Source organism: Acanthochromis polyacanthus, chromosome 9 (genome assembly GCF_021347895.1).
Source record: "Acanthochromis polyacanthus isolate Apoly-LR-REF ecotype Palm Island chromosome 9, KAUST_Apoly_ChrSc, whole genome shotgun sequence".
NCBI lineage: Eukaryota > Metazoa > Chordata > Actinopteri > Pomacentridae > Acanthochromis > Acanthochromis polyacanthus.
In genome coordinates this window covers 30,284,731-30,311,215 of record NC_067121.1, presented here as the reverse complement: position 1 = coordinate 30,311,215, position 26,485 = coordinate 30,284,731, and the positions used below count along the sequence as shown (strand labels likewise).

Here is a 26,485-nt window from a genome sequence, read left to right as displayed (position 1 = left end):
TGTATGTTAAAAACAGAAGTGCAAAATATTCATAATTCACATGATACTGTACCAAAGAGATGACAGTATGACAGTTTTTTTTCTATGTGGTCCACTGATAGCAGTGTTTGTTGTACAGTCTAACAGCAGCACGAAGGACCTGCAGTATCTCTCTGACAAAACTTTTTGTCATTTGTTCTTAGAAACTAAGATTAAGTGATTATCAAAACAGGTGTGTCTTAGTCCTGCAGCATCTGCCTTTACACTGCCATTGTGAAGCAGAAACTTTTTGAGATATAATCTATCTGGAATGTACTCTACTCTAAGTGAATTTAAATTTTTGGACGGTGCTGAGGAACTGCCATCAAACCAGCACAACCTGAGTCAGACAAGACAATCAAACACTTCAATACAAACGAAGGCCAGTTCACTAGACTAATAGATACGTGATCAGTAATCAGCTCGGCCTGTAAGTATTCAGTTAATGAATTAGCAGGAAACGGTGTCCTTTTTTTCCTCCCGCATTCAGTCGACTTGATAGATTCTTTTCTTGTCAGAGGTTGGCACGCTCCCCGGCTGGAGTGCCCGGCCTGCCTCTCTGTGTCGTCTTTCATTTCCTTTTCACCCCCAGGTCTTTCTGTACCTGTCAATTTCTTTCTACAGTGTGACTCCTTAATCCACCTGAGTGCATAGAGGACAGTTTTGACATAAGAAGAAAAGATAGACTCCTAAGGAGAGGACCAGTATCTTTAGAGCCTGGGGGATAACCGGATTACGACAGCCATTTTGTGCTGCTGGCAGTTTTTCTTATTACCCATTTTTTCCCCCCTCATCTCTGCAGAGTTGAAACGCTGCCCTTTCTTGGAAGTCACTCCAAACACTGACGAGTACTCAAAAACCCAACACATGTTTTTCTGCCCCAGCAAAGACAACTGAAAGCTCTGTGCAGGACTTGACAAATATCAGCATCAGAAATCTCCACACTGCACTTCTCTGCCTCACATGTTCAGAGTTTCCTCTTCTCGGTCTGAAACTGTCTATAACTTGGACGCTCTGTGGATGTAATGATTGTCTCTGTGTGGCAGTGGGTTCCTCCTGTGAGCGAGTCCAGCCTGAACCCACGGCAGGACAGATAACAGCACAGCTATGAGGAGGCAGATCAGCTGTCTGACCCCCGCTGCCTCTCACTTTATCCCTCCAGTCTGTCTGGCTGCGAGGAAACCCAGCGGAAAAAAAAGAAAACTCTCTCTGAAAACGTCTTATCATCTCCACCACTGATGCATTGTGCACCGCTGGATCTTTTATGTCCATTTATTTTGCCTTTGAAGAGGCCCGTGGTGCCTTTGATTGTGGGAGGTAAATGAAATAAAGGCCCCCCTTCTCGCTGGTGCGCCGATATCCGAGTTTATCAACCAAAAAGAGCTAAACCCTGAGCTTCAACTAACCACCGCGGGTCTGTGTGCAGACGAACACGTCATGCTTCTGTCATGGAAATAATCCCTTTTGCAGAGTGCATTTTTGATGCCTCTGAGGCGCCCTGGAAGCTTCCACTTAGACACCCAGAAATTAAACTCCTCTTTGTAAACCCACACAGTAATCCCATGTTTTTCAACAGCATCTTCTTTTAAATATCGTGAAGTTACCGCTCAGTTTCCATCAGTGTCATTTCAGTGACAGATGAGGCAGATATTTTTTCAGATGAGTTGCAGAAATTAGTCACTGAGGATCTGTTAATTATAGCTGTGATTAATATAGATTTGTATGTAGGAGGGAGAGGAGAGCCACTTGTACACATATTGATGTATCATAAACCTGCATTGAATCATGGAAAAGGATTTAAATGAGGGACAGTTTCAAAGACGGGTTTAAAAACTAAAAACTGGGAATGATTTTGCAACAAAAGTGCACTTGCAGCCATATGGTATTTGACTTTACGGTGCATTTTTCACTTTTATAATCATAGTATATCTTACGCTTTACTGTGTATTTTGTACTTTAATATGTTTTTCTTATTTATTTGTATTGTTGTGGTCACTTTACTCTTTCTGTTTACTGCTGCAACAACAGAATTTTCTCTTGGGGATCAATAAAGTATCTCTATTCTATTCTATTCTGTTCTATTCTACCACATTCAGAGCCATGTCATCTGTGTTTTAGGGGAATCTGTCAACTTGCAGTTCAAACTTTTAGGATATTTTTACCATTTTTGACCATTTCTGCTACAATATTATTCCCTGTAAAAAAAAGATAACACCTTATTTTATTCAATTTACTTCGGAGGACTCCTGAAAATAACTATTTGTGTGACAATTATTCCTTAAAAAGCAAAGGAAAATAGAATGAACAATAAAATCTATCCAAATTTGGAGACTTTCCTTTCAGGGTTCTAAATGTACATTAGCTTCCTCTCTGAAATTCATTTCTGAGCAAATTAGGCACAAATGGTCATCCAGAAGCTTTTAGTTTCTAGTTTTTTGCTTGTGTTGTGCAGCAGATTAGTTTCCTCCCTGCCCGCATGCCTGCACTTGTCTCGGTGGAGATTTGGAGAGACTAAACCCTCTGGAGAGGCAGGAGAGGGGTGTCCCTCAGAAATGTTGTAGGCCTACAGTCACTTTTTGTGAAGGGATTACAGAGCTCTCTCTCATTCCCATTGGCTTGGCCCGCCGTGACAGTGGTGTGGTGATGAGTGGATGACATGCCCAGCATCATCCATAACAAGCTTCCCACTTTGGTCCCGTGTGACTCCCCATTCATGCGCCCGGGCTTTGGCTTTATGTAGTCTTCCCTTCCACTTTGTGCAAATGCTTCAGCCAATTTGGACTCGCAGTCTTGCATCTCCTTAACAAAGACACCGGAAGAATTTATTTTTTAAAACTAAAACCATCCTGCAGACTTGTTTTCCTCTTTACGCACCAGAAGGAGCATGAGCTTTTTGGAGCGGTGACTTACATGTGTCAGCTCCTGAGATGGCAAAACCTTTAGATCACATCAAGAGACCCATGAACGCCTTCATGGTTTGGTCCAGAGGCCAGAGGAGGAAAATGGCCCGAGAAAACCCCAAGATGCACAACTCTGAGATCAGCAAGAGACTCGGCGCGGAGTGGAAGATGCTCTCCGACTCTGAGAAGCGGCCGTACATCGACGAGGCCAAGAGGCTGCGGGCTCAGCACATGAAGGAGCATCCGGACTACAAGTACCGGCCCCGGCGCAAACCCAAGAGCCTCCTGAAGAGGGACCGCTTCGTTTTTCCGCTGCCGTCTTTACTTGGAGACGCAGCGGAGCACTTGAAGGGATTTTCTATCGACTCTTTTCTCGTCCCGGGAGATAAAGCCAGAGCTCTCCTCGCTCCCGCCTCTTCCTCCTCCTCCTCGTCCTTCTCGCTCCTGGAGCCGGTGGCGCAGTTCAGCACCGGAGCTGTCCAGCGCATGGCGGAGATCCCGCACACTCTGGCAGCAGGCGCTCTGCCCTACAGCGCGCACACCTTCGGGTACCAGACTGGAGGGTTTGGGGCTCTGGCTTGCCCCGGACAGCACACCCACACCCACCCGTCCCCCTCCAGCCCCGGGTACGTGGTGCCGTGTAACTGTAGCGCCTGGTCCGCGGCCAGTTTACAGCCTCAGGTGGCTTATATTCTGTTCCCCGGAGGGATGACCAAGAGCGGCATAGACTCGTACACTTCAGCCGGAACCAGCGTGTGATGGCGCGGATAGACGCACGGCCACGACGGGGGAAAGTTTGCGCACAGAACCTCCACGTGTTTTCAGATAAAACAACAGAAAAAAAGGATATTATAGTGTTTCTGCAGATATTAAAAACTTTAAATTACACTCTAACAATCCCAGTGTTGCTCCAGATTCCATGTAAATACAGAGAGAAGACTGGGAGCTTAATGTGAAGATGAAGATGCTATTTTACTACTTTTTTTGCAAGAAAAACTGCTCAAACTATTTAAATTAAAGCGTACACCTCTCATGCGTCATATTAAAATTATTGACCAGATGCACACCAACACACAAGCTGACAGATTTTTCATTTATGTTACTGACAAACAAAGCTTTCTGACAAATTTTTTTGAGTGATTTTTTTGGGCAGTATGTTTGAATATCTGTCTCAGTATGTAGGCCTGTTTTTAAATTACAATTTCAAGTGGAAAAAATAAATGTTTACAGAATGATTGTCTTATAAATAGTTTTTTTTCCCCCTTTGGATCATGCTGTTATGAAATTCTTGGAAAATGAAAGTGAAGTAAGTAAGAAAGGTTGTTTGATGAGAAATTTTGATTCAAGATACATTTTTTTTAATCATTTTTTTAAATTTACTGTCACTCATATGTAATTTCATGTCAGACACTGGGGGAAATTTGCTGCCAAAACTGTATGTTTGCATGTCTGCTCTCAAATTGACTTTTAATATCCTGGTATAAACGTACATAAATGACAAACAGATACTAATTTCTCATCACGGCAAATGACAGACGTAACAGAGTGAAGTTTTCAGGTCCAGTCATGTTAGGTGACTGGTGCATGAGTTTATTTGTGAGTCTGTGAGCTGAAGTAATGATAAGAGAAGAATAGAAACTTATCTGCTCCCCAGTTGTTGACAAAGCGATAAGCTGAAAAGTTGAATCATGGAGGTGTTTGTTTCACAGTTAACGCTCACTGAAACCGGGAAGCTTTCCTCTTGATGTACAACAAATCATAACTCATGAACTGTAAATATTCAACTTAAGACATGAAATACACACACATACACATTTAAATTTAGTAGCAGAAATACAGCAAATGTTTGCTCCTGACTGTTCTACATCTTTAACGTCTTGGACACCGGGGTTTTTCACTTGAATCCCTGCAGCTCTGGAGGGGAACAGATCATCTTGCTGAATGGTTTTTGAGCAAAATATAAAATTTTCACCAGTTTCAGATTCAGTGTAGATACGCCTGACCTCTGCCCTGCCCCTTTTCATGGTTTAAAGAAGATTTTACATCACTTCTGTGGCTTCTAACGTTTCATTTTAAAGTAAGGCCTGATATGAACTTATATATTTGGCTCAGAATTGAGAGTCTACAGTCGTCAAATACACCCATTCGTCTGACTTCCCTTCTGACTTAGCGACACACTCACTTCTGCCTCACCTGTGTGTGTTTGTACATAGTTTTTTTTTCACAGGGCTGCTTTAGTTTTCGACACTTGTAAATGATTTCATAATCTGTATGCTCTCCTAGCTTGTTGGAATTACTTATTTCATTTCCTGTATTTACATTCAAACGTTCATTTGGGTGCCAGGTGTGCCCTGTCACCGCTGAGTCCACACCTCTCAACACCACGTAGCCCAACCCATGCTGCTGTGTCACCCACTGGGTGAAACCCGGCCGCCTCCACCCAACACCACCATCACTAGGCGCCACTTTGCCCATTTTCATTCCTTGCTTGCACCTGCTCACCCTCGACATCTTAACTTTGAGCTCATCCGTGTATGCAGCTGTGCTTTAAGTAGAATCTTTTAAACTATTCCAATTGGGCGCAGACACACATAGCTTGTCCTCTCAGGTCGATTTTCTAACTTCTGACGCACAAAACGACGATGGCGCCTGGAGTCCTGCAGAATGGCGGATTCGTTTTGGGCTTGATTGGTGCGGCGGCCCTCATCGCTGCCACGGCCATGAACAAATGGAGCGTGACGGACAGACAGGGGAGCGTGGTGACTTCTGTTTACACCTACAAGGGTCTGTGGCAGGACTGTGAGACGACATCGGCCGGAATGACAGAGTGTCGCCCCATGTACGGCCTCCTGGGCTTCTCAGGTAGGACAAGACTCTCACAAGCTTTAACTTTAGAGTTTGACTGTTTATAAATTAGTTTGAATTAATTGCTGTCCTGGTAATTTAAGAGATTGTGTCCTGAAGTGGTCTCCCTCATATTCAAGGCCACAGTGGCATTAGCAGAGAAATTAAAGCTTTTTGTCCTCTCCCATTTCTGTTCTTGAAAGAGATGTTAAATGAGGCAGCAAAAAGCAAATTTTAATATCAGGTTAGGACGAAGCTGTCTCAGGTTTAGAGAGGAGTTCACAATGAGATGTATAAACCATATAAAAAGCACAAATGTTCTTTCTCTGCATTTCTGTTGCACTGTATATTTTCGAAAAAAAACATGACAAAGTGAGTCCTACCGGAAACCTTTTTTTAAGTTATTTTTTTGGGCCTTTTGTTGGCTTTATTGGATAAATAGAATTGAGAGGCAGACAAGAAAGTAGGGAGAAGAATGGGGTGTAGACATGCAGTAAAGGGCTGGAATCAAACCCAGGCCGCTGCATCGGCTCTAAAGCCCCTGTTCCTGGGTCACCCACTCAACCAGTTGAGCTGTCTGGGCACCCATAAACCTTCAAATTCTAAAAATTAGGTCCAATAATACTTCCAAAAAAATTTTTACAAATTCACCATGAATGTCCATAGGGTTTAAAAGTGTCCCTCCGAAGCATCTTATCATCCCACTGGAAAAAAAGGAATATGCCATATTTTCATGTAGTGTGAGAATGCGCTTTTTAACGCTGCTTTTTCATGTTGAAGATGTTTTAAGGTGAAATTAGGAATCAGAAATGTCATTAGCCAGCCGTGTTATAGCTAATTAGTATAAATTAGTATTACATAATCGGTTGATATCATGGAATCATTTTTACACCTGCTTTCTGTTGTTCTCTCTCCAGTGTCGAGTCCACACCTGTCAGTGTTTGCATTAGCACCAGTGCATTCTGGTTATTTTAATGGACACACAGTCAATATAGTTATCAGAAATAAAACAAACAACAAGCAAAGGGCAGTTTCCCCCAGCACTCCTACTGCAGGAGAACACAGGCCACATGACTGACTACACAGCAGAGTGGTATCTAATGTGCAGACAGACTAGACTCACTGCATGATGACTGAAAGCAGAACAGAAAAGTCGACTCAGACACATGTCAAATATCTCTTATCAAATCGGACTCGGTCAAGTTATCGGTGGTTTCAGACACATCAGATCCTGTTAAATGTGTGTTTTTTCTGCCCACCAGGAGCCTTCCAGGCGGTGCGAGCCCTGATGATCATAGGCGTGGTGGTCAGCGTTCTCGGAGCGTTGATTTCCGTGTTCTCTCTGACCTGCCTCACCATGACCAGCATGGCCGACACCACCAAGGCCAAGATGAGCCTCACAGCCGGCGTCATGTTCATCATCGCCGGTATGAAACTAAACCAGAGCTGCAGGAATATTATCCACCTAAGATACTTAAGTGCTGTGATACTGTCAAAGCTATTTTACTGAACTTAATTATTTGTTTATTTCAGTGAAATTCAGACTGACTTTCCAATTAGGAGTGTGATTAAAAAAAAATGAAGTGTTTTTATTGGAAAAAAATTGATTTAAGATCAAGAATATATGAGAAACATTTGAGTTTGTGAGCAAAAGTGAAACCCAGCATAGTAACCAGTGACACTTGCATAAATTATGTGCTTAAATGCAGTATTGTTGAATATCTCAATTTTCTGATATTTCTTACTTCTACTTCATTGTAATTTCTTTTTTAAAAAAAAGTTAGTAGATCTTACTTCACTTGAATTTCAAGATTAATATTGTACTTTTTCCTCCATTGCATTTATCTGTAACTTTGTAAATTTATTGTAAGAATAAAAGGTATAATCTAGAAATAAATTATGACGTAATATCATAGATTAGGATAAAACTTTATTGATCCCAACAGATATAACGCAATTAAAACAACTTTTTCAACCTTCAACATTAAAATGATGAACATAAATAAGCATCAGTAATTATAATCCAATAATAAACATCATTCTGAAATGCCATTTTGAATAATAAGAACTTTTCTTTTGCTACTTGAAGTGTATTTGATGCTAGTAGATTTTTTCTCAAGTATAAATTCAAATGCAGGACTTTGGCTTGTAGTAGAATATTTCTACTATTTTTGTGTGATATTGTAGTTTAATTAGAGTTAAGGAAATCCTTCTACTCTGATATTAATGATGTGAATTTCTTCACAAATTAATATAAGCTACAACTACAGCTGAAACAGAGATGGTTCTCATTATGAGCTGCTTTGTTTTGGTTTTCCCATCGTTTTTTTTTTGTTTTTTTTTACTTTGACCTGCCTGTTCTTTAGGTTAATGTCAGGAAACAGTTTCCCTGTGAAGTAAATCAGTCGCTGATCTCCCCTCTGGCTCTCTCCACTCTTTTCTCAGGTCTGTGTGGAATTTCAGGAGCTTCTGTTTACGCCAATCAGATCGTGTCCAGTTTCAGGATGTCCACCTACCCAAGCTACGGAGGAGGATATGGGGGAGGATATGGGGGAGGAATGGTGGCGGGGGGGATGGGTGGAGGAATTGGTGGAGGAATGGGAGGAATGCCCACGTATGATATTAATATTATCATCTTACTTTAACATTCTCTCTATTTATTCACACGTTGGGCCTTCATGACGTCTTGTTCGTCTCCACCAGATACACGTTCGGTGCAGCTCTGTTTGTCGCCTGGATTGGAGGCGGCATCCTGCTCATCGCTGGCATCCTGAAGTCTCTGGCTTTCAGAGAAATTATGAATGATGAAAAACCACAGTGAGTCTGATCTTAGATTAATAATGACGGCAAATGATGTGAATGCACCTAAATATCTAAAACTTGTCTACAGGTGTGTGTGGAGTCAGTTTTGTGCTCTTTCTACCTACAGATTTAATAACACTTGTTTTATATGCTTTCAAATGAGATACAGGATCACAACATTTGATTTTTTTCACCAGATTTTCTGTATTCTGTCTTTCTTTTCAGTTACCCGGGGGTCGTTTACAAACCTCAGTCGCACAGCAAGACTGAGGTGGTGGATCAGCATTCAGAGGGAGGCCACAGAGACCAGAAATATGTCTAACTTCAGCCACAGCTTTTCAGTTTTAGCTTTTCACACCCAGCACGCTTTGTAATGTTTTTGTTTTTTCAGTTGCCTCATATAGATATTCAGTTTTTGTGTGATAAAAGATACCAGTGGCATGTCTCACCCTTCCATCGCTACAACAGCAAGTGGATTAAGGAGGGAACTGTTGCTAAATATTTAGTTTTCACATCTCAGTGGTTACTAGATATTCATAAATGCTCGGGTGCTGTTTGTAACTGAAGCTTTTTCTTATTCAAGTTCTGTTAAATCAAATTTTTTGTTTGAAAATAAAGCACCGATTTCTGAAATATGTGTCGACTGGTTCTAATTACTACATGTATGTATTAAATGATTGAAAACATATGGCTCATAAAGAGACTCATGTATGAATAAAGGCGTGCCAATGAAAGATATATCAGTGCTTAATTTCTATTTAAACATGTCACTGTCCCAAGAGTTGATATCAGATCATGATAGGACTTCTAGTGTAAAAGGATGCTAACACAGGTATTTAAAAAAGAGAGAGCTACCTGAAAAAATAAAAATACAACATATAATCAAAGGTCTGTGCCAGTATACATTTAAATGAAAAGTAAATTCTATTATTCAGATTAATTCATTACTACATACTTAAACCATTAATCGAGAGACTTTAAGTGTAAAGATTACAGAGAAGACATTAATTGTAAATTTAAAATAATTTCTAGACCTTGACAAGTTGTTTTGATCATAAATTACTCTGTTGCTCATTGTTCTATTGTCATTTTGAGCCTCGTTTTTGTAATGTCTTGTTTTTAATTGTTTCTTTGTCACTTTTTGTCTTACTTCAGTCGTTTGTCTCATGTTTTTATCATCTTGTTTCTCGTTTTGCGTTTCCTTTTTGTCTTGCTTGTGTCTGTCTTATTTTTGTCACTTTGTGTTTCACTTCATTTGTTGCTTTTGTCACATTTTTGTGTCTTTTTCTGGCCTTGCTTTTGTCGTTTGTCCATTTTTTTGTCGCTTAGTGTCTCGTTTTTGTAATATTTGTCTTTTTTTGCCAAACTTTTGTTGTTTTGATCATAAAGTAAAATACTATATCGTCCAGTTCCAGATACCTGCGACTAAATGTTTTGTGTCTTTGTAGATAAATTGTGATCCGTAAGTAGTAATGTGATAATGATGAACTGAGGCATAATGTCTGTTTTTCATGCTTTCTTTGCACTAAAACAAAGGAAAATTTAGAATTTTCATTATTTATAGGTTACTATGTTTTGATTTTACTGGTTTGATCCACTTGAGATCAAATTGAGCTGATTGTGGCCCCTGAACGAAAAGGAGTTTGACAGCCCCGCTCTGAATCAAATCCTGTCACAAGTTACTCCATGGAAATAGTCATTACCAAAGTACTGTTTGTCCTGAAGTAGCTCCTCCCTTATTGCACAAAACCATCATTGCTGCACACACACACCTCTGCATTGGTTATGATCACACATGGCATGTTTCCTCATTTCTTCAGGGAGAACACTAAACCATAACTTTGGGCTCCTATTTCTGCCAGAGGTGATGGGGAGAAATCAACAATACAAATAAACTGACAATATAGATTATTTATTGAGTTACATAGCAACATGTGTCGCATCTGTGCAGTAAAAGGCCTGCATACCTTTGTTAGGTAACTTTTCGCGCTTGTGTTTTGCAAATGTACCTCATCCTAACTATATTAGGGTCTGAATGCACTAAAATTTCTTTTGTGTACTTGCAGGCGGGGTGCCTATACTGTCACATGACTGAGCTGCAATTCCATTAAAAACCAGTAGATGTCAGCAAAGTCACACCTTTGCTTTTAAAACCTGTCTCGTCATTGGAGGGTGAAGAAGTATTTATCCTCTTTACTCGAGTAAAAGCACCACTGCAAACATTTTATGAGGAAAAAGTCCTGCATGAAAACCCCTGCTGAAGTAAACGGACATAAGCATTAGCAGCAAGATGTTGTTGAAATATAAAAGTGAAAGCGCTCGTTTACTCCGACTGATATATTTTTATATATGACATCATTAGATTATTAATAGTGAAGCAATAAATGTGGCGGCATCATGTTACTGTTGTAGCTGCTGTGGGTTTGAATTATACACTTTTATATATTTAACCTTTGATTTTTTAAATTTTTTTGGCAGAATATTAGATCATTTGAAAATTTACTGAAATAAAATCACATGAGGAGTTTACAGGAAAACATTACCATTTGGTGAAGCTGTTAAAATGTGGCCTGACTACAGAAAAGGCTGGAAACCACTGATTTAATCTTTAGTAATGTGTTGTATTTTAAAAGCTTCTTATATTACCCACTGTGCAAATACTTTGTCTTAAAAGTAACTAAAACTGTTAAAGTAATGAAGCAGAATGTTTTCATCTGAAATGTGGTGATGGAAAATAGCAAATTGGAACGCTCAAGTGCAGTACACAACAGTAGATAAGTACAGTACTTAAACGTGCTTATACAAACAGTTCTAACTTCAAGAGGAACAAATGTGTTTGTGGTGCTACTTCCACTAGACAAAATGACACACTACTGAGACAAAAACTATGAGAGACTTTGTTTATTGTTGCATATTTAAACCGTCATCTCACTTGCTGAAAAACATGCTTCCAAAACAAATCCAGTTTGTCTCCAAAGCAGAAGATGCAGGAAAACACACATTTTACATCAGACCTCACATTCCAACTCTGGTTTACTGTGAGATCTTCACTAAAGTGTTCCTCAGCAGAGACGTCTGTGTTCGAGGACAAACTAGGATCCATTCGCTCTTACTGCAAATCCCATCAGTCACAATGTTCAGCATTATAAAAAAATAATTATACAAGAATATCAGACAGACAGAGAGGAGGGGAAACGGAAACTCCCACAGGTAGACGATGAAACGCTTCATGATGTGCAGAAGTGTTTTTGAAACCGAACGCACAGATTGCCATGATTAGCCTGTAAAACCATTTAGGGCGTGCTGCCCCTCTGGGCTCCGTGATTATGCTTTTTCACAATCTCACATGAGTTTTTGTTTTGTTTTTTGGTAAAAACCTGACAAGAAATTCATGATTTTCAGATACAAAAACAGTCGCATCGAGCAGGGACTTGGCAACCAGCTATCCAGGCCAAGTTGTGTTCAAATCGGTAAATTATTAAACTGTCGGTTCACATAAACTACAAAAACTAAAAATATTTGCTCACTTTCCTCCAGCTGTGCACGTAGTTTGCTTTATTTTCTTGAGTTTCTAAAAGATGTGTTTTGTGATATCTGCCAAATGAACTGAATCATGACGGGATTTTTACAAAATAGTGAAGCATTACATTTAGATCTTACTGGGAACAGTGTGCTTGTTGTTGTCACGTGGACGGTTTCTTGAGTAGTACCGGTTTGTAAAGCTGACAAGATTTAAGGTTATTAATCTGCTCACAGTTTAGGGAAAGACAAGTTGCAGATAACTATGAATGCGTCACAAACATAAGTTCAGAGAAACTGTCTGCACAGCTGGGCTAAACAAGAAGTGGTCAAATATTTTTTTCTTTTTAGTTTGAGCGAACCGACCTTTTAAACTAAAAAAAAAATATATAGAACAAAAATTGGACTCTTGGTGTCTATATTCGGTCTAACTTCTCACTCAGGAACTCCTCCACGCTGTCAGTGTTCCACTTGAGGATGCTGAGCTCTTCAGCGATGTTCCCGTTATCGTCCAAAAGCTTGAGCACAGGATCCGAGCCTCTAACGTACTGCAGCGTGGGAGGGGGTTGAAGAGAAGGACGGAAAAAGAGGAGGTTTGTTAGGAATGCCTTGAATATTCAGAGAAATATCTGTGGCTCATTTCATCGATTTGATCTAATTTATCTCCTCAGATGAAGCTTAACGATGAAAAGCAACGCGATTCATCAGCGCTACCTTGATCTGAAGACCCTTGAACATCTTCGGCTTGTCGCTCCTGACAAAAGCTGTGGAAGAGAAAGAAAAAGAGGCGCATGTCAGGTGATGAATCAGTCAATTAGGCGTCATATTTCAGTGCGGCGCTCTGTAATTACTGCCAACTGCAAAGCCTCCCGAGAATGCGGCGTGAACAGCAGAGGAGACAGTTGAAAACGCAGGATGGCTACAGCTGAAGTAAACAAACGACAGCCATATGGCACAGACGGCGCTCCAGACGTTTACCCCCCACACTGAGGCGAGCTGCACCAACTCCATCAACGTAACTCGACACTGAATTAACCACGTTAGCGGGAGTGGGAGACACACAGGAGGGGGAAAAAGAAACTTCAAAAGCTTCTTCGGAAACCATCCTGCAGGCGACTTGGACCACCCACTGCTAATAAATGATGCTTCACCTGCATCGCCGCTGATTAAGACAAGCTGCTTCAAAACGAGATGAGAAGTAAAATCAAAACGGTAAAACTTACCTTGGACTTGAGGGAACCTCCCCAATTTTCATCCACACACCTCGAGGATGGCCCCGGCGTACAGCTGTGGGCAGAGAGAAACAAGGTGAAGTAGTCCACGAGGAGGTTTTCTTCCCACATACAGGGGCTCTGCTGGTGGCAGGATGTCTGGTCTGCAGCAGTAATTTGATTCAGGCGGGCTGATTCATAAATGTGTCTGGGCGACTCCTTGGGGGTCATTAAACTGTGAGCCTGTGCATATGGAGTGGGGCTGATGGATGGCGGTTTGTGCAGGGCTCACTTGTAATCAAACCTCCAGCACCAATACACAATAAGTTAGAGGAAATTGGAGTGTCACGGCAGTATTTCAACACTGTGCCCCGCTTGCTGTTTTCAGGGAGGAGAGTGGTAAATGGCCTGGTCGGCTGGTTCACGCTGCAAATTAAATTACACATGCAAAGCCAGGATCCTCTCCTCTGCCCGTCTCCTCCTGTGTTTCTGTAAACAAGCCTGGCACAGCTGAAATTACATTCTCCTGTTTTTCATTTTACCACACATGGAAGATCAGAAGAACAGAGACGAGCCACGACGGTGTTGAGAGCGGAAAACAAACGACAGACGAATTTAATTGGACTCATACGTGGAATCTGAACATTTCAAATATTGATAATTAGTTAATCGCTCTATCAATCATTTAAAACCTAAAGCACACATCAGAAACTGGATCCATGTCCAGTCATGTTCTCTATGTAATTTTTACTCTTTATTTACTCTTATTTTTTAATGTTGCTGGCATTTTCATCTGCCCAGGGACTACAGTTGGAAATTAGCTTTATAGCTAAAACTGGTACATTTACAGAAATGTTGATTAATGTGCACTGTCCCTGTTCAAATAAACTAATAAAATAAAAATAAAATAAAAAAGTAATTAACCCTCATGTTGTCCTCAGGGTCAAAAATGACCCGCCTCCCCTGAGTCTCAGAAATAGAGCAGCTTCATTGAATTTTCAATCAAAAAATCTAATTTTACACAAAGAAACAACCTGTCCTGAAGGTATGGTTTTCCCTCTTCAGGAAGGCAGAAAGACTGTATTTAATCAGTAGACACCACTCGTTTTCATTGCATCACATGTCATAATTGTTTTCTTGACTAACGTAAAGGTTTATTATCACTATTATTGCTGCTAAAGCTACTGCATCGGTGTAAACATTATTTGTTTAGCAAGAGATAGTACTTGTATATCTTAAAGGGTAACAAGAAATAAGTCATGTAGAAAAATAGAATCCAGTCTTGCCCTTTTAGGTTTAACTAGGATCTGTGATATAGGAGCACAACAATGACTAACCTCATAAACTCCCAGAGGAGACCCACGTCCATGGTCCAATCCCTGCCCTTCTTTCACTTTACTACATCAATAAACCTCAACACATTTGTTATCAGGATTCAGAAGGTCCTCGACTTTGGAAAATTTGATTTATTTCTAATTTGCACCAGAGCCAAAACATACTCACTCCAAACATCACAAATCCTGTTTCTTATTCATTCAGAGCCAGAATGGTTGGGAAGCTGCAGCCGTTTCAATTTGTGTTTGTTCTTATTCACATTTTTGCGCCAAAATAGGTAGGTTGGACGGGGTTAACCCTCCTGTTGTCCTCATTTATGGGCACAAAAAAATATTGTTTCCTTGTCTGAAAAAAATCCAAAAATTCAGCAAAAAAAATTCTTCAAACTTCTGAAAATTTGCAAAAAACTTAAAAATTCCTTTAAAGTTTCCCTTTAAAGTTTTTTTTTAAAATCTCCTAATGTGGCAAAAAAAACTCTTGTAAATATTTTCAAAAAATGAGTAAAAATCTTCCAAAAAAAATCCTAAAAATATCTAAAGTGATTACATATATATCAGTAAACCTAATAATATTTTCTTTAAGAACATTCACATAAAAATCTACAGAAATCCAGCAAATTTCGCTGAATTTTGGTTGATTTTTTTGTGAATGTTCTTCAGAAACATTTTTAACATTTCTCTTTTTATCCACTGAAACATTTTCAAAGGTTTCCCAAAAATGTTGAAAATGTGGACAGTTTCACTGTGAAAATATACTTTTTCTGCACATTTTCAAACTTTAAAATGGGTCAATTTTGGGACAATATGAGGGTTAAATGCCAAAAGACGTCAGTTGAAGTGATTCTTGTCCTTGCATTGGGAATATTTTACACAATTTAACCCTAAATCTTTACAATTATCACATAATTATTCAGCATTGCTCCTATCTCGCTCATAACATTTCTTATGTGTCTCAAGATCAAATGACAAAAGTAGAAATTTTCTAATTATTTCTCAGCAAATCCCCCACACACACACACAAAACACATTTTCTAGTTTCCCTGAGCAGTTTGTGGCACACAGCCTAAAGTCCACTGGTTCCTCGTAACAAACTTCTCATAAAACATGTCACTAATAAAACGTTTCTAAAAGGCTCAGTATATTTTGCAAACTGCTCAGCTGTGTGGTGTTTAGCCCTCAAACAGGAGCACAAAATGGAGCAACTGTTCTCAGCTATGCAAGTGTTGCAGCGAGCAACAAAATGAGAGCAAATCAATATAAACAATAGTACACAGGTAATGAGGGAACATGTCACCCAGTGCAACAGCAGGGCTCATTTGTGTGCTTTTAATAGCTTTTTGGGCAACACTGTGTATGAGTGACACAAAGGAATGAAGGAAACACAGTATTTGTTAGCAGGATGACTTGATTTTGGTGTTTTCCTGGCATCCAATAAGAAGATAAATATAGAATAACATTAGGCTGAAATGGACACTTTGCGTGTTGTCGTTAACCGACTCTCACGAGGGTTTGCTTCTCTACAGAGACGTAATGTTGAGCTGAGGTGCTGCTATGTGTGGGTGTCCTGCAGAGATCTGAAAACGAGTAACCGAAATGCCCTCCGAGCTCGCCGAATCTCACTAATCGACGAGGCTGCGCAATAACCCATTGCTCAGAGGGTTTAATGACACGGCACTGATGTCAATTGAGAGACTAAAAAGAATTTTTAAGGCAGATAATTGTTCCTGTCTGGGGGGAGAATGTGCTCAGTGACACCGTCGTTTCTGCTGCTACCCTCAGAGTGCAGCTGGAGACAGGCAATTGCTCTTGTAAGTGACATTTTTGCTCAAATTGTGAAGAGGAAGAGGTGTAATCTTTGCTCTAAGTGTCTGCCTGAAACAGAGTTATCATCAAGGGGTGTAATGAGGTGTGCACTACACTCTTCCAAGGTGCTGTTGCTAGGATACCAGTCACACACGCTCTGGGGGCTTCGCTTAATCAAAGAAGAATGACATTGTTTTGCCGCCATCACTTGAGTCTGTGTTTATCCGTCACAACACAGCGGTGACTCCTTCTGACTTCGCTGCAATCACCGGAGCGTTGAGCGTACAGTAACACCTCCTCACCGGTTACAGAGAGGCTGCCACCGCATAAACTTGACCCCATGGGGAGAGTCGGGGCTGGGGTTAAGGAGCCTCGCCTCTGAACATCACAGAGAAAGACTGAGGCGGACAGCTAGTGACAGACTTTATGTGTGGCAGCTCAGACCTGATGCACAGCTGCAAACAGCGTCAACAGGGAGGTTAAAACGAGGCTGTTTTTATTAGCAGTCCAAATGCTGATGGTTGTGACCCTGCCAATAAAAGTGACATATTCTGACAGAGAGGTCTTCTAAGTGCTACCACTATCCGCTGTCCTGCATAAAACTCAGTAAAGGACTAACGACAGCATACATTCAGCTCCATAAACTATTTATTGTGCATCATCAGATCTGTCAAGTCTCAGTCACAGCACAGAAAGACATTTTCACTGCATGCACTTGAGTTAACCTTGTTTCTGACCATGCTATTCTCACTGAATCTCCTTCCTAAGCCTTTTTAATATGCTCCAAGCTGTGATTTACTCTAGACTTTCAGTTTAAACCCTTTACCTTGCGTGCTTCCATCTGGGCCTCCTGCTGGCAGCACTGCCGGCAGTTGGGTTGGAGCTTGTTGAGGCTGAACTCCCCAAGCAGGTCACAGGAGCTGCACAGCAGGTTGCTGGAGAAGCCCAGCTCCCTGCAGGCCTCAGACGACAGGTCGGCACCGTACGCCGACAGCTGGAGGGAGGAAGAAGGAGACGAAAAAGATCAAGAGAAGAACAAAGAAAAGGCAAAGTTTTCATGAAGCGTTTACTTCACAATGGCAGGACAGTGAGAGTAAAAAAGCAGCTACTAATGGAAAAAGTTGAAATTCGGAACTGAAGATGTTGGAAGACTGAGAAGCAGAGTTGACCGATTGGTGGAAAATATTCTGCTGAAATTTTTCTGAAAAAATTTGGAATTTTTTTTTGGAATACAGTTTTCTAAATTCCTCCTTTACTTCAATATTCACAGTGGAACAGAAGTGTCTTTACCACACGAGACAACATTAAAGCTGTGACTGTCACACAAAGAGGACACCATGGATGTATAAAGCAACTTATACAACAGTTTAAACCCTGGGTAGGACACAATGCATGACATATATCCTAAACTGCAGTCTTTGCTATTTGCTAACTGCATTTTGAGATATCATTTATACATGGATTGATTGTTCAGCCCTACTGTGAAGTGTGTCATACAATCTAATTTTATACTATGGTAAGATATATAACTCTACACAAATATGTCAGAATTCATTTGATGTCAACTAAACTAACCAAGAACAAAGCACTAAACTCATTTGACTTTCGTTGATTTAGCATTACTCAGTATTTCCAGAGAAAGTCTTTGGGAATGTGGGTGAACATGTTGGCAATTATTGAGATATTTCAAGCTGATGTGCGTTGAACCTCCTTACTGAAGCGTGTGGCAGCTTTGAAAAATGATTGGGAAGCTTTTCCCTTAACATGCAGCCTAACAATGATAGGAGAGACTGAACATGTTTTCACGTTTGGGACTCAGGAAGCTGTCCTCTAATATTCAGTGTCCTATTTAGATCTAAATTTAAGCAGCCACATCAAAGCTGCAACTAGATCCTCATTCGGTCATCGGAACACATAGCAACCCTCGGAAACTTGTGTTTCACAGTGCCTCGGAACGTGTAAATACTGTCTATTGACCTTTAATACATTTAATATTTCTAAAGATTTTAAAATAAGAAGTTTTTTATAATATTGTACATCAAGTTTTTCAGAGAATATACTAACTATACTATAAGTAAGAATATACGAACCTTTAATAGTTGGATTATGTTCATGTTGTCATTTATTATTATAGGATAGTGTTACTTTTGAACCAACAACATCGAAACATGTCGGCAAGGTAAAATCATCCTTTCTTACCGAGTTGTCAGTTTAAAAGTAACGCTATCCTACTAACCTTTAATGTTTAGGAATTTAGTTGTATTATACAATCAAAATAATATATAGGACTCTGAATCTTATGGTAGCTACTGAACACTTGAATTTCACTTGGGATTAACAAAGCATCTATCTATATATCTGTAGCTTGTTCATCTCCAGTATTTTTCTGCTCTCATGGTCAATTAGTTTCATTTTTTCTCTAAAATGTGTTTATATCTGATCCAACTTGTCTTTACTGTCATTGATTTATTTAAATCAATTCATTTTATTCTGTTGTGTTGAGTATTTTACCTCTGCCTGTAAAACACTTCACCTCTAAATATGATAAGGTACTAAAGGAAAAAAAAATTGCTTGCTATTCAGTCGAATGGACACCATTTTGACACCATATCAGTGTTATTCCACTCTAGCTTTAGCTGGAGAACTTACAGGAGATTGACTCTGTTTTTACTTAAAAGAGCACAGCATTTGACGGGTTAAGTAAAGTCAGGACACAGGAAGTCTTAGTTTGCCGTCGCCTCTCTCTTATATCACTTATAAACCCACACGGACAGACAAAACAGTCAGTGTAAAGGCAGAAAAAAACAGTTAGCAGAGAAACAGACACTGCTTCACTTCCTCTATTAGCCACGTCATTTTTGAAGCTCCGGGCTCAGCAGGATGCGGCTCAACAAACTGAACGTAACTGAACGCTGACAGCCTGCCCAGCTCTTTGGGGGTAACTATAAGCTCGTCTGACAGCTGCTAAAATTGGCGATTGTTCCTGCTAATAAACTTACCGTCTGTAGTAGCGAAAGAAGCCACAGGAGATACACCTCTCCCGACATTTTGCAGCCTGCTTTGTTAGCGAAACGACTCCCAGGACCCCTGTGTCTTACGGTAGGGAGGCCCCAGCTGCGCCTGATTGTTAAGCTTTACGAATGGCGGTATGTTTCGTTGATATTTTTGAAGAATACAATACAACACCGCTTATATAGACTGTGTGAGTATTTTTAAAAGTATGTAAAGTCATAAAGAGGGCGTTTCATTTTTTTACTCTATTTCTTGCATTCTGGCATACACTAAGGTCGCCGCGTACTTTCTTCCTCGCCGCTGCTGTTACCATGGTTATAGAATGAAGTGCGCCACCTGCCGTTTCAATCCGCGTCTGTTTGTGAAAACGGTCCAATCCGGATTGAACAGACAGCGGAAGGGGACGAATAGAAACCCTCTGCCGTGTGTTGGACTGTTATTACACCCAATGGCCTGACTGGTAGTAATAGTGTGTCCGTGGTGCGGCGGTGAACACACTGGATGGGACAGGACAACCGCTACATGGGGGACGCAGGCGACAGCGGCTGGTAGCCCCGCTCCCTTCTGCCCGGAGCCACAAATCTGGACGCATCTCTGCGACTTTTGCGACGCTCCTCTGCCGGGGAATCGACTTGATGAAAGCCGAGCATGAACACATCGCATTTGAGGTAACCGGAGGGTCTGAGATATATCCACACACACACACACACACTGTGAGAGGGAGGGAAGGAGGGAGAGAGGGCCACGCACACACACACAGACACTCACACTCTCAGCCGCTTTGTAACCACCGTCGTCGCTCCTTCTGTGTGTGATTCCAGTGTCTCCTCCTCTGAGCATGGACTGACCATACCCCTACTCTGGATGATTTGATGGGGCTGCTCAGAGTCATGATGCCGCCCAAGTTGCAGCTGCTGGCGCTGCTGGCGTTCGCAGTGGCCATGTTCTTCCTGGAGAACCAGATCCAGAAGCTGGAAGAGTCCCGGGGAAAGCTCGGTAAGTTGCAGCCTCCTCCGACCCCGACTCTCCAGGAACATCCTCGGGCTGTGTGTGAGGTCTCTCTCACCGGGCTTCAGTGTGGATCCTGGGCTTCCCTATTGTTGTGCATTTGGGTCAGATAGAGCAGCGCTTCATCATGTGGCTCAGGCAATGGCACACAGGGATGAGATGTTCAGCATCTGAACTTTGCATGACAAATATACACACAAATCCACCTCTCATCCGGATTTGTGCACTGCGGTGTGAGACTGAGGAGGTGTGTTTTGTCCTGACAGTGACAGACACTGATTATAATGCATCAGTGCTGCAACTCACAGTTATTTTCATTATTATTTATTAGTCTGACAGTTTTTTTTTCTGCTTAGTGAGTCATCATTTGTGTTACTCGATGTCACAAAGTGTTGCAAACTGACCATCATCGTCCTAAAGTCTAAGATGACACACAGAAAAGCTGCATCTGGAGAATTATTCTGCTTGAAAAATCACTCCAATAACAAACTGACCGTCAAAACAGTTGTCGATTAATTAATCTGTCAGTCGAGTAATTGATGAATCGACTGCATATGGGGAGAAAGTAGTGACTAATTTGATAGGGTTCAGGGTCAGGGTGGTGGTCATTGAGGGACGTGTTATGGCCTTTCTTGCTTTTTAGTAATATTCTGCATTCATGCGGGCCACCACCCTCCTGCAAATCCCCTCCTGCCCCTTCTCCAAACCAAACTCTCCCCTCTGATTGAAGCGCTGCGTTCAAATCTCATTGCTCGCTCCCATCAGGGGCTCAGTCCCAATAAAGATCTGGGACAGTGCGGGATTATCTCTCTGGTGCCTCCACTGTGGGGATTTTTTAAATTTTTTTTTGAGGAGCAGCCGAGTGGTGCAGACACTGGGAGCCAGCGTACCTCAGGGGCTCACACTACATCTTGTCTTCTTTTGATGAGAATAGGAGTCTGGCGCTGGAGAGGAGGCGGCACACAGGCAGCATGAGATGTAATTAATAACACAGATGATGGCAGGAGTGGATTTCATGGTGCGGTCATGTGAGTCACAGGTAGGCTCAGTGGGACAGAGAAGTCATTAATATTAATAGTAATTCTTTTCTTGCTAAGGCCCATGGAAGTGTGAAGCTCCTGCACTTCCATACAGGTGTCATTCTGATAGATTAGGGTGAAGCTGGGTGGAGTCTTTGCTGGGAAAGTCTCGAGCTGTTAATGAAATGTGATCTGCATAGATATGAGAAGAAGCCTAATTATCCAAAATAAGTGAGAACACCTGCATCGGTGAACCAAATCTGTGTTGTCATGGCAGTGTCGGCGCTGGGGCTAACAATTGGTGTCATTATTGATTAACATGTTGTCTTTTTCAGTCAGTTGTTTAGCCCTATGTAACCAACAAGCCCTGGGTAATGTCTGAGAGCTGGTGGGGGCATTAGGGCTGAATAATACACAAATAGAAAGTATTATTATTATTATTAGGTATTGTGATTGTGCTTTGATTAGCAATCTTAGTGGGAATTGAAAGTTGTGCTTGTGTTTTTTACTGTGTGTGTCTGAAACAAGCATTTTCCTTTACATCTGGACAATTTGATTTCAAGGCTGAGTTATCTGTGTAGCTTTAATCGTAATAATATATTTACAGAGGATGCACTTAACATTTCCATAAACAAAAATAAAATAAAATGCGGCTCCTGTCATTTGGATATTGCACTTGCCCATAATACGGTTCTAATAATGTTTTAATTAATTGTTCACCCCTACAAGATGTCATTAAATTGATTGTTTTTACCAACTTGACAGTATTCAGTTTAAAGCTGCAACGATAAGGCAATCAATAGATCATTAATTAGCAATTGTATTTCATGATCAGGTCAGTTGCATAAGTGCATTTTCCAGCTTTTCTAATGTCAGAATGTGAAAGATTTTCTGAATGTTACTTAAACATGAACTGACCATCATTGGGTTTTTTGGCATTTGATGACCTCGAATTCCAGGAACTGTGTTGATTAGGCATCGACCAATATAGTCTAGTCAGGGCCAATTATTGATTATTACTAATCATTAATAGCTGATATTTGCATAAAAACAAAGGAAATCCTGCTTTCATAAGTCTGAATACCACACATCCAGCACGTAACGTCACTGAAACGCCCCTGTTTCTTAGTTTTTCTGAAGTTTTACTTGTGTTTAATTAAAAGAGAGCTTTTCAGCATTCATCCATTAGTATTGATTAGCTATTACTCGTGACGTGTAGCCAATCCGACAGCGCTGTGGGCGAGACTTTGCTTGAGACCACAGAGTGACTACAGATAGAGAGAGGCAGCTGCATCAGAGCCACAAAGGGGTTTTAATTCATTTCTTTAACTGGGAATCAGTTTCAGAAAAAAGTAACAGTATCGATAAGTGGAAAAATGGTTAAATATCGGACCTGATCGGATTCGACCCCTAATTTTGACGGCAATCTCTTATAAGATACTCATCAGATCAATCAATAGTGGTAGTTTGCTATTTCCAATTGACTACGGTAATCTATTTTTCATTGATTTGCACGTTAGTTATTTATTGATTCTAAAATAAATTTTCTATCAGCTACCAGTTACATCAGTTAGGGCCTCTGATGCTGGGTGTCACACTCCCTTTATGGATGGAATGACTTGTTTTGCTACAACTTGTTCAAGGTCTTCCCATGTGTGTTTGCCAGATTGACCAAAGAATCTAAACATGTCATGTCACGAGCATTTCTTCCTACTGTTTTCCGACATTATGTCGACCGAGAGGAATTTAATTTGCAATAGGAATAATCATTATCTGTTTAATACTCCTGGCCCTGGAGCTAAAGGCTAATTGATTAATAGACAGACTTTGGCAGATGATTCAAAGATGAGTCTACATTGGAGCGTTTCCAGGGCGGACTGCGAATAAAATGGCTAACGGACACGTAACCTGAATACAGAACACTGCAAAAACTCAAAATGTTACCATGTCTGTTTGTCTTATTTTTAGTCAAAATGTCTCATCCCGCTCGATTCAAGATAAATTCACTTAACAAGTGACATTTCAGCAAGATAGAGGCTTGTTTTGAGACAACACATCTTAAGTATCTTAAGTCAAACAGTCTTGAAATTATCTTGTTTTGAGTTGTATTTTACAAGAAAACTCAAAATAAGTTTAACCCTCGTGTCCTCCTGCAGGTCAGAATTGACCCGTTTTAAAGTTTGAAAATGTAAAAAAAATATATTTTCAAAGTGAAACTTCTGATGTCCACATTTTCAACATTTTTGGGAAATTTTTGAACATTTTTTGGTGGGAAAAAAAAGAAATGTTAAAAATGTTTCTTTAAGAACATTCACAAAAAAATCAACCAAAATCCAGTGAAATTCGCTGGATTTTGGTTGATTTTTTTGTGAATATTCTTAAAGAAAGTATTAGAAGTTTTACTGATTTATATGTAATCATTTTAGATATTTTCGGTTTTTTTGGAAGGTTTTTACTCATTTTTAAAAAATATTTACAAGAATTTTCTTGCGAAATTTGGGGGATTTTTTTTAAAATAAAACTTTTAAGGGAAACTTAAAGAATTTTTGGAATTTTCTTACTGAAGGTTTTGCAAATTTTCAGAAATTTGGGGAATCCTTTTGGAGATTTTTTTTTTTGGATTTTTTTCAGACAAAGAAACAATATTTTTTGGTACCTACAAATGAGGACAACAGGAGGGTTAATACTGCTGGCCCTGGAGCTAAAGGCTAATTGATGAACAGACAGACTTTGACAGATGATTCAAAGATGAGTCTACATTGGAGCATTTCCAGGGCAGAATGCGAATAAAACAGCTAACAGTCACGTAAAGGCCCGGTCACACCGCCCGAACTTTGCTGGAGCGTTCCTGGAGCGGTGAAAAAAATTCATCACCGCTCGTAACGGGAGAGACAGCAGGTCCGATTTGTGGCACTGGCAGTGAGCAGTGACACTTTTTGTGGCACCGCTGCGGTGCCACGGTTAATTCCACTGTTTGGGCGAGATGCCACTGCCGCAGTGGCATTTCCAGTGGCCTATGGAGATGCCAGCAGAGATGCCACGGTTAATGCCACTGTTTAGGGAACATGCCACAGTTAATACCGGTACTTTTACCGCTGTTTGGGCGAGATGCCATGGTTTATTCCGCTGTCTGAGGGAGATGCCACCAGGGGTGAAAGTAAGCCGGAACGGTCCGGAACTGCGTACCGGCAAAAGATCTGGTGGCGGAAAGCAGTTCCGGGAAAAGATCTGCTGGCGGTACGCCGCTCTTCCACCGGTATCTATGGGTACGCCGGTACGCCGCCCGGCCTGCCTGCTATCTATAGATATCGACCGGAGTTCACTCAGCAGTACGTGAGTGCGCATGCGTGTCTACTTCCGTAACACAGCGATTGTTATGGCCAGTAGCAGCCAATAGCAAATAGGTGCGCTTGATTTATTGCACTGGGACGAGCAATAAATTACACGTGAAATTCCACACGTTCTTGTGAGTGGCTGAAAAACATTCAAGAGGATTTACAATGGTTAGCATCGACGGAATGGGGTGAAAGTAAGCCGGAACGGTCCGGAACTATTACTAATCGTTCTGGCAAGAATTTAAAACTACTTTCACCCCTGGATGCCACGGTTCATGCCTCGGTGCATTGGGATCTTAAAGTTTTTTTTTTTTGTTTGTTTTTTTTTTTTTAACCAGCACTCCAGCAACTCTGTTATGAATGGCAATCAGCGTTTAACCCCCTCCCTCGTCTCCATGCTGTTCTGGAGAATTCTCATCAGAGCCTCACACAGAAATAAAGTTGTGCAATTAAAAGCAGATGAAATTTAAACTGATTAAATTGAAAGTAAATATCAGTTACTATCAAAATTTAAATACAATACAGAATACAAAAAAGTAGATTAGTAAATACAGTAATAAAATACAAAATATGAGGTGTGTGTATCATATTTGTCTTGAACAACTCATAACCATTTTAATACACTATAAATACAATACAAAATACAAAAAAGTACAATAGTAAATACAGAAATAAAATACAAAATATTAGGTGTGTGCATCATATTTGTCTCGAACAACTCAACCAGGAGCTCATTTGGAATCGAGCTGCCGTTGAGTTCAGACCTCATCTATATCGAATTTGCTCAAAGTTACAGTAAAACTGTATCACCATGGATGCTGAGAGACTTGCTATGATTGGTGCACTAGTCCAGCAGCAGAATCAGAACCTCCTCAGATTGCAACAAGCTGTTGACAGAAGGAGAAGAGAGAGAAGAAGGAGAGACAGAGTTGTGTGGGTCAGACAGTGGATACTGAGAAGGCCTGAACATGGACTGTATGACAAGCTGATGGTGGAGCTGAGGAATGAGGATCCACGAGCCTTCCAGCACTTCTATCAAAAATCTATCAGAACTTGTATCAAAATGATCCGTTCAGCTCCGTAGTCACAAGCGGTATGTCGCAAAACCAACTTTATACCCCCGCCGAGCCAACGCCCGCATGTGCAGAACGCCGCTATACCAACGCTCGCGTCACCGCTAAACCAACGCTCGCTACCGCTAAACCAACGCTAAAGCAACGCCGGCTTCAGCGGTGCACTGCTAAGCCAACGCCCGTGTTTTCGATTTTTTTCCCATTTTGTGCACGGTGACGAGCGTTGTTGAAATTCGGCCCCCCTCCCTACCGTTCAAGGAACGCTCCAGCAAAGTTCGGGCGGTGTGACCGGGCCTTAAACTGAATATGGAACCTCCGGCTGAGGTTTCACATGTTGGAACAATCAGGGGTCCTGCAGGGTTAGATGGCTATATTGGCCTGTGACATGGTTTACTGCTGCCGTAAAGTGCTATACTTTACACTCCAAACTCACACATATAGTCTCCCAGTGCTGAAACAGAACCTGAGAGGCCTTCCCCCTGCCTGCCCACCACCACGAGAATCTGTTGACTTGGCAAAAAGTGCTCTGATGGATGACCGGACCGAGCAGACGTCTGAACACTGGAGCTCTGAATTATGTGCTGCATAGTCAAATAGTTGTGACTGA

General features: G+C 41.0%; 4 protein-coding genes across 4 annotated transcripts in view; 3 read left to right on the top strand and 1 right to left on the bottom strand.

Moving 5' to 3' along the window:
- The first annotated feature begins 2,506 nt into the window (after positions 1-2,506).
- On the top strand, positions 2,507-4,153 carry LOC110958744 (transcription factor Sox-14). The gene has a single exon (XM_022205420.2). The coding sequence runs from the start codon at positions 2,946-2,948 to the stop codon at positions 3,675-3,677; it is 732 nt and encodes a 243-aa protein (XP_022061112.1). The 5' UTR covers positions 2,507-2,945; the 3' UTR covers positions 3,678-4,153.
- A 68-nt stretch (positions 4,154-4,221) lies between these two features.
- On the top strand, positions 4,222-9,302 carry cldn18 (claudin 18). The gene is made up of 5 exons (XM_051953676.1): positions 4,222-5,780; positions 7,025-7,189; positions 8,208-8,376; positions 8,466-8,579; positions 8,790-9,302. The coding sequence occupies exons 1-5, from the start codon at positions 5,561-5,563 to the stop codon at positions 8,884-8,886; spliced, it is 765 nt and encodes a 254-aa protein (XP_051809636.1). The 5' UTR covers positions 4,222-5,560; the 3' UTR covers positions 8,887-9,302.
- A 2,148-nt stretch (positions 9,303-11,450) lies between these two features.
- Positions 11,451-19,565, bottom strand: selenof (selenoprotein F). Its single transcript, XM_022205410.2, has 5 exons — positions 19,431-19,565; positions 17,258-17,425; positions 13,307-13,370; positions 12,798-12,847; positions 11,451-12,631 (listed from the first exon to the last, which is right to left on the bottom strand). The coding sequence occupies exons 1-5, from the start codon at positions 19,476-19,478 to the stop codon at positions 12,500-12,502; spliced, it is 462 nt and encodes a 153-aa protein (XP_022061102.1). The 5' UTR covers positions 19,479-19,565; the 3' UTR covers positions 11,451-12,499.
- Positions 19,566-19,825: 260 nt separating this feature from the next.
- hs2st1a (heparan sulfate 2-O-sulfotransferase 1a) overlaps positions 19,826-26,485 on the top strand; it is a 35,011-nt gene continuing 28,351 nt past the window's right edge. The window contains exons 1-2 of the mRNA XM_051953225.1: positions 19,826-20,111; positions 20,265-20,439. Coding sequence (XP_051809185.1) covers positions 20,316-20,439 — 124 coding nt within the window. The 5' untranslated portion in view covers positions 19,826-20,111; positions 20,265-20,315. The remainder of the gene's footprint in view (positions 20,112-20,264; positions 20,440-26,485) is intronic.

What these genes read in the sequence shown, in the direction of transcription:
- cldn18 (XM_051953676.1), top strand. Translation starts at nt 5,561, where the DNA reads ATGGCGCCTGGAGTCCTGCAGAATGGCGGATTCGTTTTGGGCTTGATT. An exon ending in GGAATGGGAGGAATGCCCAC is followed by an intron (nt 8,377 to 8,465) that starts GTATGATATTAA and finishes CGTCTCCACCAG; the next exon opens with ATACACGTTCGGTGCAGCTC. An exon ending in ATGAATGATGAAAAACCACA is followed by an intron (nt 8,580 to 8,789) that starts GTGAGTCTGATC and finishes CTTTCTTTTCAG; the next exon opens with TTACCCGGGGGTCGTTTACA.
- LOC110958744 (XM_022205420.2), top strand. Translation starts at nt 2,946, where the DNA reads ATGGCAAAACCTTTAGATCACATCAAGAGACCCATGAACGCCTTCATG.